The sequence below is a fragment of the Sylvia atricapilla genome, chromosome 21, assembly GCF_009819655.1.
Source record: "Sylvia atricapilla isolate bSylAtr1 chromosome 21, bSylAtr1.pri, whole genome shotgun sequence".
In the NCBI taxonomy this organism is placed as follows: Eukaryota; Metazoa; Chordata; class Aves; order Passeriformes; family Sylviidae; genus Sylvia; species Sylvia atricapilla.
In genome coordinates this window covers 5,750,837-5,764,143 of record NC_089160.1, presented here as the reverse complement: position 1 = coordinate 5,764,143, position 13,307 = coordinate 5,750,837, and the positions used below count along the sequence as shown (strand labels likewise).

At 39.8% G+C, this 13,307-nt stretch overlaps 1 protein-coding gene across 4 annotated transcripts in view; it reads left to right on the top strand.

The window, feature by feature from the left end:
- AFF2 (ALF transcription elongation factor 2) overlaps positions 1-13,307 on the top strand; it is a 391,718-nt gene that overhangs the window by 76,451 nt on the left and 301,960 nt on the right. For all 4 annotated transcript variants that reach the window (XM_066334072.1, XM_066334071.1, XM_066334073.1 and 1 more), the window contains exon 2: positions 9,510-9,630. In XM_066334072.1, coding sequence (XP_066190169.1) covers positions 9,510-9,630 — 121 coding nt within the window. The remainder of the gene's footprint in view (positions 1-9,509; positions 9,631-13,307) is intronic.

Here is a 13,307-nt window from a genome sequence, read left to right as displayed (position 1 = left end):
TTGGTAGTGCCCAATATGAGCAATATATTCCACAACAGCATTGGAAAGGGGATGCAGGTGGACTTGAATTTAAACTGAGAGGACCTTGCATTTATTTGACCATCTCTGTCCTCTCTTCTGATTCTACCAAAACCATGGAGGCAATTGCACATGGAGGCAATTATATAGGATTTCAATTGAGAGAGGAATAATTTATGTAAATGATAATTTCCTTAGCTAGACAATGTCCTAAATAACAAGCAATTAACTTATATTTGGCTCACAGTATTATTTTTTGTGCACTGGAGTCTGAATCAGCCTGTATGTGTGCACTGCTGACTGAGACCTGTGTGAACTTCTCCCTCAGTCTAAAAGTGATGAATAAAATAGTCATCCCACTGAATCCTTAATTTTCCTGTGGTGGTGTTCTTCAGCACATGTTAAGTTCCAGAGCATGTGTTTGCAGGGCTGCACAGCATGTGAATATGCTCAAGGGAGCAGAGGTGCCTGTTAGTAAATGAATGCATTTATTAGAGCTGTAGGGGCACACAGGAGCATTTCTGCAATAAAATGCCCAAGCAGTTGGTTCTGCTGATTCACCTGTACCCAAAGGTTGTGTCAACCAGTGATTGTTAACTTTCAGACACTTTCAAAAAACGAGATTTATTTCTGTCTATTCTGCCATCTCTTGCAGATCATTGCCAAAGTTTCAAGCAAATACAAACATGTGGACTCCTTTTTTAAGGAAGCATCCTACAGGTCCTCAGGAAGTTCTGAGTGGCAGTATTAAAAAAAAAAATAAATTTATGATCATGAGAAAAGATAAAGACAAAACTTGAGTTCCAAAATGGTTTTTGATTGAGGTGTAAGAATTCAATCTGTACACATTAGGTGATAAGTTAAAGATTTTGAGTTGCTATACTTCAAAATGCATTTTAATCTTTGAAAATGGCACAGGTACAAAAATAAATGGTGTTCAGGTGAAGTAAAGCCAGACTGTAACAAGCACTGTCAGAAGGTTTTTATTGGTTCAAATTAGTGTTATGTCTTGGGAGTAATCCATGTAAAATACACTCATTGTAGCAGTACTATGCCACATTTGCTATTAATGTGTATGAAGAATAATGCACAGCATGCAACTAAACACAACTTCTATTCACCCTTAGTGCATCAATACACAGAGTGCTGGTGCTGATGGGCATGTGAAATGTGATGGCAGCAAGGAAGCTGTTAAGAGGTGTCTCTGAAACTCAGTACATGTTCTTGCAAAGGCTTCAGGGCTTCATTGCCTTCAGTGAATTTTGTAGAAACATCAGATCCCAGGACAGATCAAAATTTTTAAAAAAACAACAAAACAAAAACAAATAAAAACAAGCAAACAAAAAAACCCAAACAAAAACCCCAAGTGAGCAAAAAAAAACCCCAACAAAACCAAACAAAGAAATAAAAAACCAAACAAACCAAAAGCCAACAACAACAACAAAACCCCAAACCAAAAAACCGTTTGGAAATATGTTACATTCTGTTAAATTCAGGCAGTGAAATTGGGAGTTAAGGTTGAATCTCCTTTGCTGTTCAATCCCCTTGTAGTAATCACTCCCCTTAGAGTCACAGCACATTATCCATCTAATAAAGCTTCCTAATCCAGCTCTAGTGTCCTGAATGTCATTCATTTGATGTCAAAAATGCTCTTTAATTTCACATTTATGTAAGTTTGTTTGAGTTTATCAGTGGTTTATTGCAAGTCATAACTAGAATACTGGACTCCAGTTGTTTCTGGCAAGTTGGTATCAACGCCTTAATGTGCATTCATTTATTTAGAGAAAAAAAAATTACTGTAAAAATAGCCCATAATGTTATCTTAGCTAGCTCTTTTCTTTATGAATCAGATGTTTACTCTTAGAAATACCACATGTTGGAAAGCTGTTTTATGTGACTGATGTTCTAATGACTGTTTGTCTTTTCTGTCCTTCTGAAGATGTGGTTATAATCATTTTTTCTCTTTAGGCTCCTATTCCCCCCCTCTTTTCTTTCAGTTTTGCCTTTGTTTCTCATACTGCAAATTTGAACTGACAAGAAGGCTGTAATAGGACTCCAAAACATACCTTGAACACACATTGTTAAGCAAATTACAATTGCTGATGTCATTTACACGTGTTGTCTTTCAAAGGATGAACATGTTCATTTAATTTGCTTTTTAAATATCCATAACAGTGTCCCCAAGCATTTTAATAAAACAGAAACAGTTAATTATTGCCGAATAAGGGTACCCAAATATAGTGATCTGCAGCTTGCATTTAAATGTCTCTGACAGCACTTCTCCCTTGAAGAGAAAATTGTGTAAATTGCCAGTTATTATATTTTTTAATAAATAAGTCCTGACTCTCTTTCTCTTTTCTTTCCCCACCCCTCTGCAATGCTGTTCAACAGCCATACTTTCAGTGGGACCATTTCTATTGCAGAGTGATTGAGCTCTGATTTACACATCAATTACCCAACTTCATGGAGATTTTCATGCTCCCCTAGCTGACATCAATGAAGCATAACTGTGTAAGCGCTTTATTTCATCCCCATTTCTGATCACTCAGACTGATAACTAATCATATTGAAAGACAATGTGCTATGATACAGGAAACAATAAATGCTCCCCTTTGAAACCTCATCTATTCTTTATATGCTTACTATTCAGGAAGCTTATCTCTGCCATCCATTCCCCCAGAATCGTTCCCTCCAAATTCACGTTCAGGAAAGGTTTGGGGCTGCATAGTACTAAAAACAGGACAGAACTGAGGTAAAAATAACATTTCCTAGGTGCTTGGTATGTATAGGAGTAGCTACAAAGAGTGAGGAACATGACAAATACCAGCCAAACCCTTAGCTTACATTTCCATAATTCACCCAGGGGTCTCTTGGGCGTTATTTTCTTTTCTTTAATCTTCTGTGTTCTCTATTAAATCTGCTACAGGAATGGCATTGTTTTTAATGCAAATTGTGAAGAGATTTAGCTCGTGTGGAAAGATAACCAGTGACCATCTCAAGTGCTTCTCTGCAGAACTGTTGAACATCAAAGGCAGAATATTCGATATTTTAAAATAAATCATTTATCTTGAAGTGCAGTGATAGATACGTTCTGTGCTAGATACTCTCAGAAACTATTCAAGTTATGAAAAGGAAGACAACATTAAAGTAAACATTAAATATGAAAGATACTGAGAACTTATAAAGCTATTCTTGCTATGGCTTGATTTGTCTCTGTCAAGTAGGAAAGTTACCAGGACAAAGATGTAAGCTCAGTGCTGATAAACAGAGGAAGAGGAATTTTGCTATTTTAAGTGTGGTAATGCTTATATTGTTTATCATTAGTGAAACAAAGACTTCAGATCAGCAGGGAAGATATGTTAAGTTGGCCAATATTTCTGCCTAAAAATCAGATTTTGAAATTCCTCTCATTTACTTAATGCATTTTATGACCTGTGATGAAATTTAAGACCCGAGACTTCTTTTTCTCTTTTTTTTTTTTTTTTTCTTTTTTTTTTTTTTTTTTTTTTTTGGAATAAATGCATTAAATTACTCGTGTTTATACTGGGAGAATCTGCACAGATGAAGAAAGGCAGTTTTTCTTCCTTTGTACAGAGCTGCCGTACTCTGCTTTTACATGAAATTAGTGCAGTTCTGCTGAGATAAAACTGGAATTATGTAGAGGTGAATTCCCACTGTAATGTATTCATTAGAAGTAGTCTTTCACCTAGTCTGATTGCCAGGTGAAATGCTTTTTGCCTTACATTTAAAATCACATTGAAGAAGAATTGCACAGGCGTGGAAAAGCAAAAATGTGTTTGAAGCATGGGGGAATACCCTCAGTGACCTGGGTTGGATTTCTCCTGTAAATTAAACATACTCATGAGTGGGTCTTGATTTGGGATGTTTAATACCTTGTGCAGGAGAATGAGTTAGCTTTTGAGGAAGCCCAGTTTCCGAGTTTACTTCTCCCACTTCCTGAGTACTTGTGGGCAGAGTGAAAACTATGAAGCAACAACCTTGGGAAAGGACTTTCAGTTCTCAAATTCGTATCATTTTGTATCCACTGTGTCTTAGTTTAGAAGCTTGTGTTTATTTCTTGCTTCCACACATTACAAACATTTCAGTTTGAGAACGTCTTTCATCATTTAGGCATAGCTGATATTTTAAGGGGGGGTGGAACTAGTAAAGGGAAATGTTTGATTTGATGTAGAGTGCGTTTCTGTGAATTGAGACATGTTATTGAGAACAGCAACTACTTCTTCCTTAAATTGTGGATAAATGCTGGCTTTTTTGAATGTCATTCATTTATTCTCGTGGATGTAATCTGTCACTGCTATAAAGCCTCTCTGCTCCTGCTTTTTTTATTGATTCTTTCCCTATTGGGCTCTTGTTGTTTTGACTGAATCAACAGAGCCGAGTTCTGTTCTCATTCATGGTTCATCTGCAGCATGAAGTGTTTGATCATTTTTCTCTCTTCTACTTTTTTCTCAATATCACAGAGACTACTCCTTCGAACTTGTCTGGTCTGACTTCTTTCTTCTGCTTCTTCTCCAGTCTTTCAGGCTCTTTCCTAGTCTTCTGTGCTTTGGGAGACTTCTGTGGCTTTAGTTAGCACAACTTTGAAAATAAACCCCAAACGCTAGGGCTCAGCCTTTAGCTGTTGGTCTCATTTGAAGCTTTCCTTTAACTCTTCCCTATAACCTCCTACTTTGTTGCAGTCTGTCCTAAAAGGTTCTTTTCTTTTTCCTGCAGATCTTTTGCACCCCATCCTCTCACTTTCAGCACAGATGACTGCACTGTACTTTCTAGTGCCCCAAATTTTATTCTCCTTCTAGTTCTCCTTTTTGTAGCCAGCGCTCACCTGACTTTCATCTCGTATCTCCAGATCCACATTTTTAGCTTCCAGTCCAAAACCATGTGTGTGTCTGTTATCTTTTGCCTTGCTGTAACCTCTTTCTGCCTCAGCCACCTCCTCCTCTTCCCTGTTCTCCAGGGATTGGGCTGGATTGTCCCCACTGAGGGCTGCAGTGGGGGTGAAGGTGCAGCTCTGTCCTTGGTGACACCTTGAAGGCTCACACAGGCTGAGCACCTGGCAGCAGGTGTCACAGGGCACCATGTCACAGGGCATCAGAATCATTAGGTTGGAGGAGACTTCCAGGATCATCAAGTCCAACCCAACCCTCAACTAAACCCTGGCCCCCAGTGCCACATCCAGTCTTTTCTTAAACACATCCAGGGATGGCAACTCCACCACCTCCCCGGGCAGATCATTCCAGTACTTTATCACCCTTTCTGTAAAAGACTTTTTCCTGATATCCAACCTGTATTTCACTTGGCACAGCTTAAGACTGCTCACCTCTGTCCCTTATCTCCCTTCTCTGTGCCCATAGCAGAGGAGAATGGCAAATGGATGTGTGCTGCTCTGCTTGCAAAGCATTAAATATTTCCATATGCTGCTATTCAAAATGCATTTTGTGGCCTTGCCCCAATGTCAACATAACAAAACAACATTGCAGTTGTATTTGCTGTTCTGTTTGCCATATCCAGCACACTGGTAATTTGTAGGTTGGTGTTCTCATGTGCTCTTGTATGATTCTTACTGCTCACCTTTCCTGATCTTCTCAGATTTATGTACAGGCTTCCCCATTCAAATTCAATTATTAGTCTAATAAGTGGTAACAAAAAAATTAGAGCTCTCATATTTAAACTGCATTGTCATGTAGTAGTTGTGTCTAGGGAACTGCCCTCTTGGATACAGTGAATATTGTGGCCTACAGCTGTTTTCTTCTGTATCTCTTTTTGTAAAATGTTTACGAAAGTCTGTATTGTGATATCCTGCTCTCCTGGCTTCAGAGGAGTCACGAAGTATTTCTCACACTTGTGAGACAGACTGAACTCTGATGTTCCCCACAGTATCTGACTATAGTTTTCACTGACACCTTCACCACTAATCACATATCTGTATTTCACAGAACATTAGTTAAGCTAAAAATTAAACATAAGTCCCAGAGATTGCATTGTGGCCGCATTAAGAATTTCTGGAGAGCATCCCATTAGGTTCTCAATGCACTGCAGCCTTAAGATCTAATCAGCGTCCCCCTTTGAATTACATGGAACCCAAATAAGTTGCTATCCTAATCTGTGTATGATCTTACAATATTTGACTTCCCGTGGCCACAATCAGCCCGTGTCAAGCATTCTCAGAGCAAAAGTACATTTGCAGAGAAATAAACCAAGTAATGACAGGATGAACAACCACTTCCTTTTGCATAGATACTTTGTACACTTAAGGCTGCTGCTGTGTGGCTCTGCCAGTAGAAAGTTCAAAATGCAGCTTTAATTTTATTCCCTTTTTTTTTTTTTTTTTTTTTGTTCTCATGAGAGAATATATGACAGTGAGATTTGGATTGAAGCAGAGGTAACAATTTATTTAGGGTTTTGCTTGTGTTGTAACATGGATTCTCAGAGTTTTGTCATTGGTAAACATTGTTGGGATCTACGGCTGGAGGTGTGTCTTTGTACTCACCTCTTGGGTGCCTGAAATTTAAATCTTTCATAAACACAGTAAAGGAGAAATACTTCACTGCGTTGTGTTGGAAAATACTGTGTTTTCAAACCTTTACTGCTAACATTCTAAACACTGTGTTAGCTTAAGTTAATGTCTTTTAAAGTGATTATGCCACTTTGAATTATGCCAGTGCTGTTTTCATAGTTCCTGAATTTGTGGTTTTGTAATGTGTCATAAAGCATATCTTAGTAGTCCTAGGGTCTTTGCTGCTTTTTCTCGGATAGGATATGGCATAGTGCCTCACTTGGTTTCCTAAATACTTTGCATGCTTGTGACCTGAGCTGGCTTTTATATAACAAAATGCTGTAACCTCACATGAAGGGCGAGATGTGTTGTGTGCTGCACTCTCTGATCTCTGTGTTAGTGGCCAGACTGTTTGATTTGAATGTGCCCAGTATTTCACCCCGAAACCCCAGGCTGAGCTTCCATCGGGAAGCTGTAAAATGCAGCTCTAACTTTCATGAATAATTCTTTCTGAAGTGAGTGCTGGCAGTCCTGGGATGGGAGTGCTTTCATAGCAAACACTGCTTATGCACGATAGAAAATCCTGCTGTAGATGAGATCAGTGAGACTGTAACTTCACCATGACCTGATCTTGCTGAAGAGTCTCACAGTCTGTGGGTCAAACTGCCAGAGAAATCTCTGGAAAGATCCCCCATGAGAGGGATAAATACAGGGTGTTCCTACAGCTCCTGGGCTGGATTATTTCTGGGTTAACTCCACCCCAACTCCAGCAGAGCTGTGGGGAGAGATGGAATCAGCCTTGGCCTCATCTTTGGGTGCCAGTGTGGGAAACAGCCTGCATTCACTCCCATATTTGTGGATTTTAATCTTGATTTAGGATGTGAAAGGAAGGGATATCCCCCTCTTCACCTTTTAGTGAACAGGTTGCTTGTGATTTACAGTGTTGCATTAGCAATGTGGTCATGTGTAGAATAGTAAAGTGACTGTCCTTCCAACAATTTCCCTTCTGTCTCCCGCAGGAAACCAGCAAACAGTGCTACAAAACTACCCCATTGATTATAACACTGCTCTGGAGCTTGCTCTTGGTGTTAGTGATGTCAGTACATCAGGAGGTGTTATAAACAATTAAATTAAATACAACAAAACATGGCATATTCTCAGCCTTCTAATTTGTAGAAGGAAAATGTGGATGGAAGTAATTCTGCTCAGCCTATGTAGGTGGCTTTGCATTCAGTTTACAAGCCATAATCAAGCCTTATTCAATCCAAGTCTGAGTGGTCTTAAATTGCTTAAACCAATTATTAATTCATATTTTTTATTTAGAAATCTCATTGTGGCATGGCTTTTTTTTTCTTTTTTCTTTTTTTTCTTTTTTTTTTTTTTTTTTTATTTTACTTTCCTGTAGAAAAACAAGTGTATTAAGTGTAAGGCTACGTGGAGTCATCAGGCAACAGACATATGCTTTCCTGTGCTCTCCACAGGGCTTGCAGGTTCAAACACAACCTGCCTGAATCATAAGAACTTTAATTGAGTAGATAAAGAGGTCCTCATAATTATAAACTGCAGTAGGTATAACAAGAGGCTAAATACATAGCTGTGGTTTTAATTAGCTGGTGCTTCAAATTAGTAATTGTGGTTTCACTCAGAAATCAGTGACTTTATACACTGTTAAAGCCTCATCACTGTGCAGTTCATTCCTCATTATATCTCTCGGTGTGAAGCTTTCAATACAACATCACGCTGAGCTAAAAAGGCAAAAGTTGTAGATATTTGGTTATCTTCCAAGTGCAGCGGAGCTCTGTGGAGATTTAATTCATTCTGGGCAGAGACAGGAGAATTTAAGTGTTCTTTGTTCGGGCTGGAATCCGTGTGTTTGTATGTTAGCATCTGCACACGCAGGCTGTGTGTGCATGGACAGGCTCTACCAGGGAGATTGTGTTTGCTGCAGATAACATCGGGGCATGCTCCCACTCTGCCCTTCAAATTGGCATCTGGAATTCGGGAGCTAATTAACTGACACGAAGCAGAGCCAAAAAGCCTCGTAACAAATCAAACGCGGGTTGAAAGCGCAGAAGTGTCCCTTAATGCTTGTCACATGAGAGGTTGTCAGTGCACGTTGAAGTATGCATCTTCTCCTTTCCTCTTTCCTTTGCTATTTTCCCCCCCTCTCCTTCAGGGTTTTAATTATATCTCTTCCCTCAGAGGAGCAGGAGGTGGTTGGCAGAGCCAAGAGACCAAAGTACTCCAGTGTTATTCAGGGGAGAAGTGAATGTGGTCTCTCAGCCTGTCATCGAGGTGGCAGGTGCACAAAGCAAGCTGACACACGGATAAGTGCCACTCACCATTGCGACACCGAGGTGCTAGATCCTCTCTGTGTTTGTGTGCAGAATGATCTGATACTGGAGTCAACTCCCCTAAAATCTCTTCCAGCAGCCTGCTGCTACAAAACACTGCTTAACCCCTTCTTGACATCTACAATGAAGCCGTACATAAATTTTAACAAGAAGTGGGACAGGATTAGGTGGTCTAAATCTCCCAGGAGGCTGAACTGGAGCCTTGGGATGGATGTTTGGTGTAATGGATTTGTGGATGTTGCTGTGCTTCCTTGCCTTCACATTTGCTTTCCCTGCACAGCCCCATGCTTTGTGGGCAGGTGCATGTGTGTTTACGTTAGTACAAGGATGTCAAAATGTACTTTATTCTTCTGCATAATGCTCTGTTAATTCACAAATAATATTTTCATTGTTTCATTGAAGCATTTTCCATTTTAGAACTGCTCTGACCGCCCTACTGCCCAATTTTGTGTAGTTGTATGATTCCAGATTTAAATCTGGGAAAACTATTCAGTGGCTGTTTCTTTCAGAGTTATCCTCAGGAGTTGCATTGTTTCTGATGTTTTGTTGCTTTTACTGATAGTAATAAACATGTAACAGAATTATGGGGAAAGTAATGCATTGTCATTTTTGTCTTTCTTCAGTCACTATGAGCAAGACCGGAGTGCACTTAAGCGGAAGGAATGGGAGAGAAGAAACCAGGAAGTCCAGCAGGATGAAGATCTCTTTGCTTCAGGTTTTAACCTCTTTGGGGAACCCTACAAGGTAAATCACATTGTTACATTTTGCATTTTCAGAATGTCTTTACACAAATACAAATAGAGCTTATAATCACCTCTAAGAAATGGAAGTATTGCATCTGCCTTGGTACTTACACTCTGGAATACACTGATTATCCAAATCAGCACATGGCAGCAGAGAAAACTGAATGTGCTGCCCAGGTTGCACTGGCAGAATCAGGAGTTTTGGTTTCAAAGTCCTGCAGTAGAAGCATGTGCCGCTGGTTTTTCTACAGGTGGGTTTGTACCTACAAAGCTAATGCTTTCATTTTGAGGAAGAAAATCTATCTGAGCTGTTAAAACCAGTATCCTCTCTATAAATGATCACAGAATCACCAAGTTGGAAGAGAGCTTCAAGATCATCCAGTCCAACCCAGCCCCAACACCTCAACTAAACCATGGCACTGAGAGCCACATCCAGTCTTTAAACGCATCCAGCGATGGTGACTCCACCACCTCCCTGGGCAGATCATTCCAGTAATTTAATACTCTTTTAATGAATCCATAATCTTTCTTGTGCAATCATAACCATCCAAAGAAGTCTTTTGGGAGACTGAATCTTTGGGGAGAATAACAGGGGTATGAAAGGGACTTTTGTTACAAGTCTTATTCTCTCTAAGGAGCTTTGCTGCCTGAGATTTTCATCACCAAGGGATGTCCCCCTTTATGATTTCTGCTGCTTTGATTTTCAGTGAGACATTCCCTAAAGAATTCATCAGAATGTAAATTTCCATGTCTCTTCTCCTCCCAATCAGTGCCATCCACTGAAAAGCCACCACTTCGTCTTTCCATTTTACATTGTTAGCAGCTGTAAGGGAGGATGAGGGCTCTTTGAAAATCACCCAAAAAAGAGGAGAAAAGGCTGCCATTATTATCAGATGGTGTCTAATAATTATAGACCACGGAAGTGTGATGGATACACTCAACTCCTGGCTGTGCTTTGGTTCAGGCTGGCTGTGGAGCAACAGGCCTTTCTTCCTTGGTATGACCCTGCCAGCTGGAAAGCCCCTGGCTCACAATGAAGGGAGTGAAGGTGTCATGACAAATACTTCAGGAGGTGGTTCTGAAACCCCAAAGTGGAAGATAACCAAAGTACAGGACAAGATATCAGAGCTGAAGTGAAGACATCTGTCTTGTCTGTTCAGCCAACTACTTCACTGTGTAAATATTGCCACCAGGATTAGCCCAGTTTGATCTCTGCACTGCACCCCAGGTGACCCTCTGCTTACGCAGGGGTACCTCTCAGGGGTAAAGATTCCTTCCTTACCCCAGGCTCAGGGATCCCTTACCCATGAGACATTTCCTGAATTAATCCTGTGGAACATTACTAGTCTATGTAGCTACTCAATATTGTAAATATTGCAGGGATAATTCCATTAGACTAATATAAGTGGTCATCTGGATTTCAGGAAGTAGACCAGGATGCAAAACACTGCAAAATTTTGTGGCAAGAACTAAAATCATACACCACCAATATCTATTGTATGTATAATAAGAATGGCAGTATCTGATTTTAGATCTATTCAGTGTGTGTGTATTTACACCAGGTGTACACAGAGCATGTGGTTCCTTTTCAAAAACTGAATGACTAAAAAAGCAAAAATTATCCTGATGGTTTTTCTGGGCAAGATTTTTTTTTAGTTGCTTTTCACCTACTTGGCAGAGAAGTTTGAAAACTATGTGTGATTAAGCAAAATACAATACAATACTACCCTAAAAAAGCATTATAATTATAAACTGTGAAAGATAGAGAGGAAATTTCATGCAAAAGGAGTTAAATAGTTAGTACTTAAATAAGTCTTAAACTTGGAAAATCAGGTAGAAGAAAAATGAAATAGGAAAGCTGGGTGTTGCCTTTACTTTACGTGAGGAGGAAAAAGGGATAAAGTGGTAGACCACTGTTTCCTTTTTAAGTTCTGCAGTTCTAAGACTCAGCCACAGTAGGGTTTCCTAGGCACTAATAAAAGCTGAATCTAGCTCTTAGTGGATAGGTAGTGATTTTTATTCTTAAGTAAGTGCAAAATTAAATTCAGGGGGTTGTTTGCATTTTTTCTAAAACAAAATGAAGAGACCCTGATGTGAGAACAAATATCCTGCACATGCAGTTTGAATTCCTTCTCTATTTTGAGATGACCAGATGTTTGTGTGCTCATGAGACTCAAGGCCTTGTGTACACAAGAAGCTGCACTTGTCTCTTCTGGTCACACTCAGTGGGAGCAGAGGGAGATAAAACAGTGCCCAGAAAAGTGTTGTGCCACATGGTGGGCACATCCTCACTGGGCTGGCTCTGCTGATGAGCATCAGCTCAGGGTACAACTGGTGCATTTCTGAGAGATCTAGGGGTGGGAGCTGCCATGGACACTACAGTGAGAAAGAGAAGGTTGAATTATGTCTTAAATGCAGGTCTCAGGACATAAGAAACATCTCTTTTTCTTTCTTTTGTTCCTAGACCTAGTGTCCTTCCTTGTTTGTCATTCCTTCCTCATTTGCTTCAGCAGTATCCAGAGGAGGCACTGTCAGGGGTGGGGAATACCAGCACTGCTGTTTCTGAAGCTTTAAAGTCTGAACAACTGGCAGCTGTTTTAAGACTGCACTGAGAAATTGAGGATATTAAAAGTTGCAGAGGGAAAGGAGCTCAGATTTTCTCTGGGAGCCTTCTGCCATTGTGTATCATGAGATGTGTGGAGTATCTGCCTTCATCTGTCATCTCTCTGCTCTGGCTGTTACAGCCTCTTTCTTTCCCTCTGTCAAATAAAACATAGGTGCTCTTTAGTTTTGGACAAATGCGTGTTTCCACCCTGATTCTTTGTAGTTTATGTATATGTACACTTACATGAAAGAGATACTTATTTCTGTGGGTGTATAAAATACATTTTTTCCATGCTTGTTAAGAGAGAAATGTCTCCTTTTGAAGCTCCACGGTCTCATGGGGGAAAACAACACCTTTGGCAGTGTGATGGCGCCCAGCATTATTTTGGGAAGGTCAGGCAGGGGGGGTGTGTTGCTCTTCAATGCAAGTGGGTTGCAGGTCCTGCCTTCAAACCCTGGTGCAACCTGCTCATGTTTGATTGTGCAGAAGGGATCAGAGAAGGACCTGCAGTGGAACAGCAACAAACATTTGAAAAAGCAATGTCGGAGTTTTCCTGAGAGAAGTCATAATTTTACTACAGAATTGTTGATACCTTTTTCATGTTTTGAATCATTCAGGGATGAGTATTTTAAAAGGAAACAGTAGGAGTATTTTTGTTACTTTTCAAAGGAATTGCCTCAGAAGAGTTCAACTTGAGAAAGAGAACCCAATAGGCAGCATTTCCATTAAATCATTTATCTTTTTCAGGTAAAGCCCCTCTATGCTTTCCAAGCTTAGCATAAAAAAAGATCTCAGCTTCCAATCCATGGAGGTTAGTTTAACTATGAGGCATAAGGAAGTGAATGAATGTGAAACCTCAAGTTTCACATAAATTTTCACAAAACACTTGTAAATGAGGCCTATGAGTTTGAGTGCATTATTTCTTTTCTTTGTAAAACTATAATGCAATAGCTAGCTAGCAAATTAGTCTTCCAGTAGGATTCTATTACAGGTAGCTTTTGAAAGGAGTAGAAGCAAATGAAGGAAGGATGTGCATTTCCTAAATTAACTGAAGCCTAGAATGAGGGGGAATG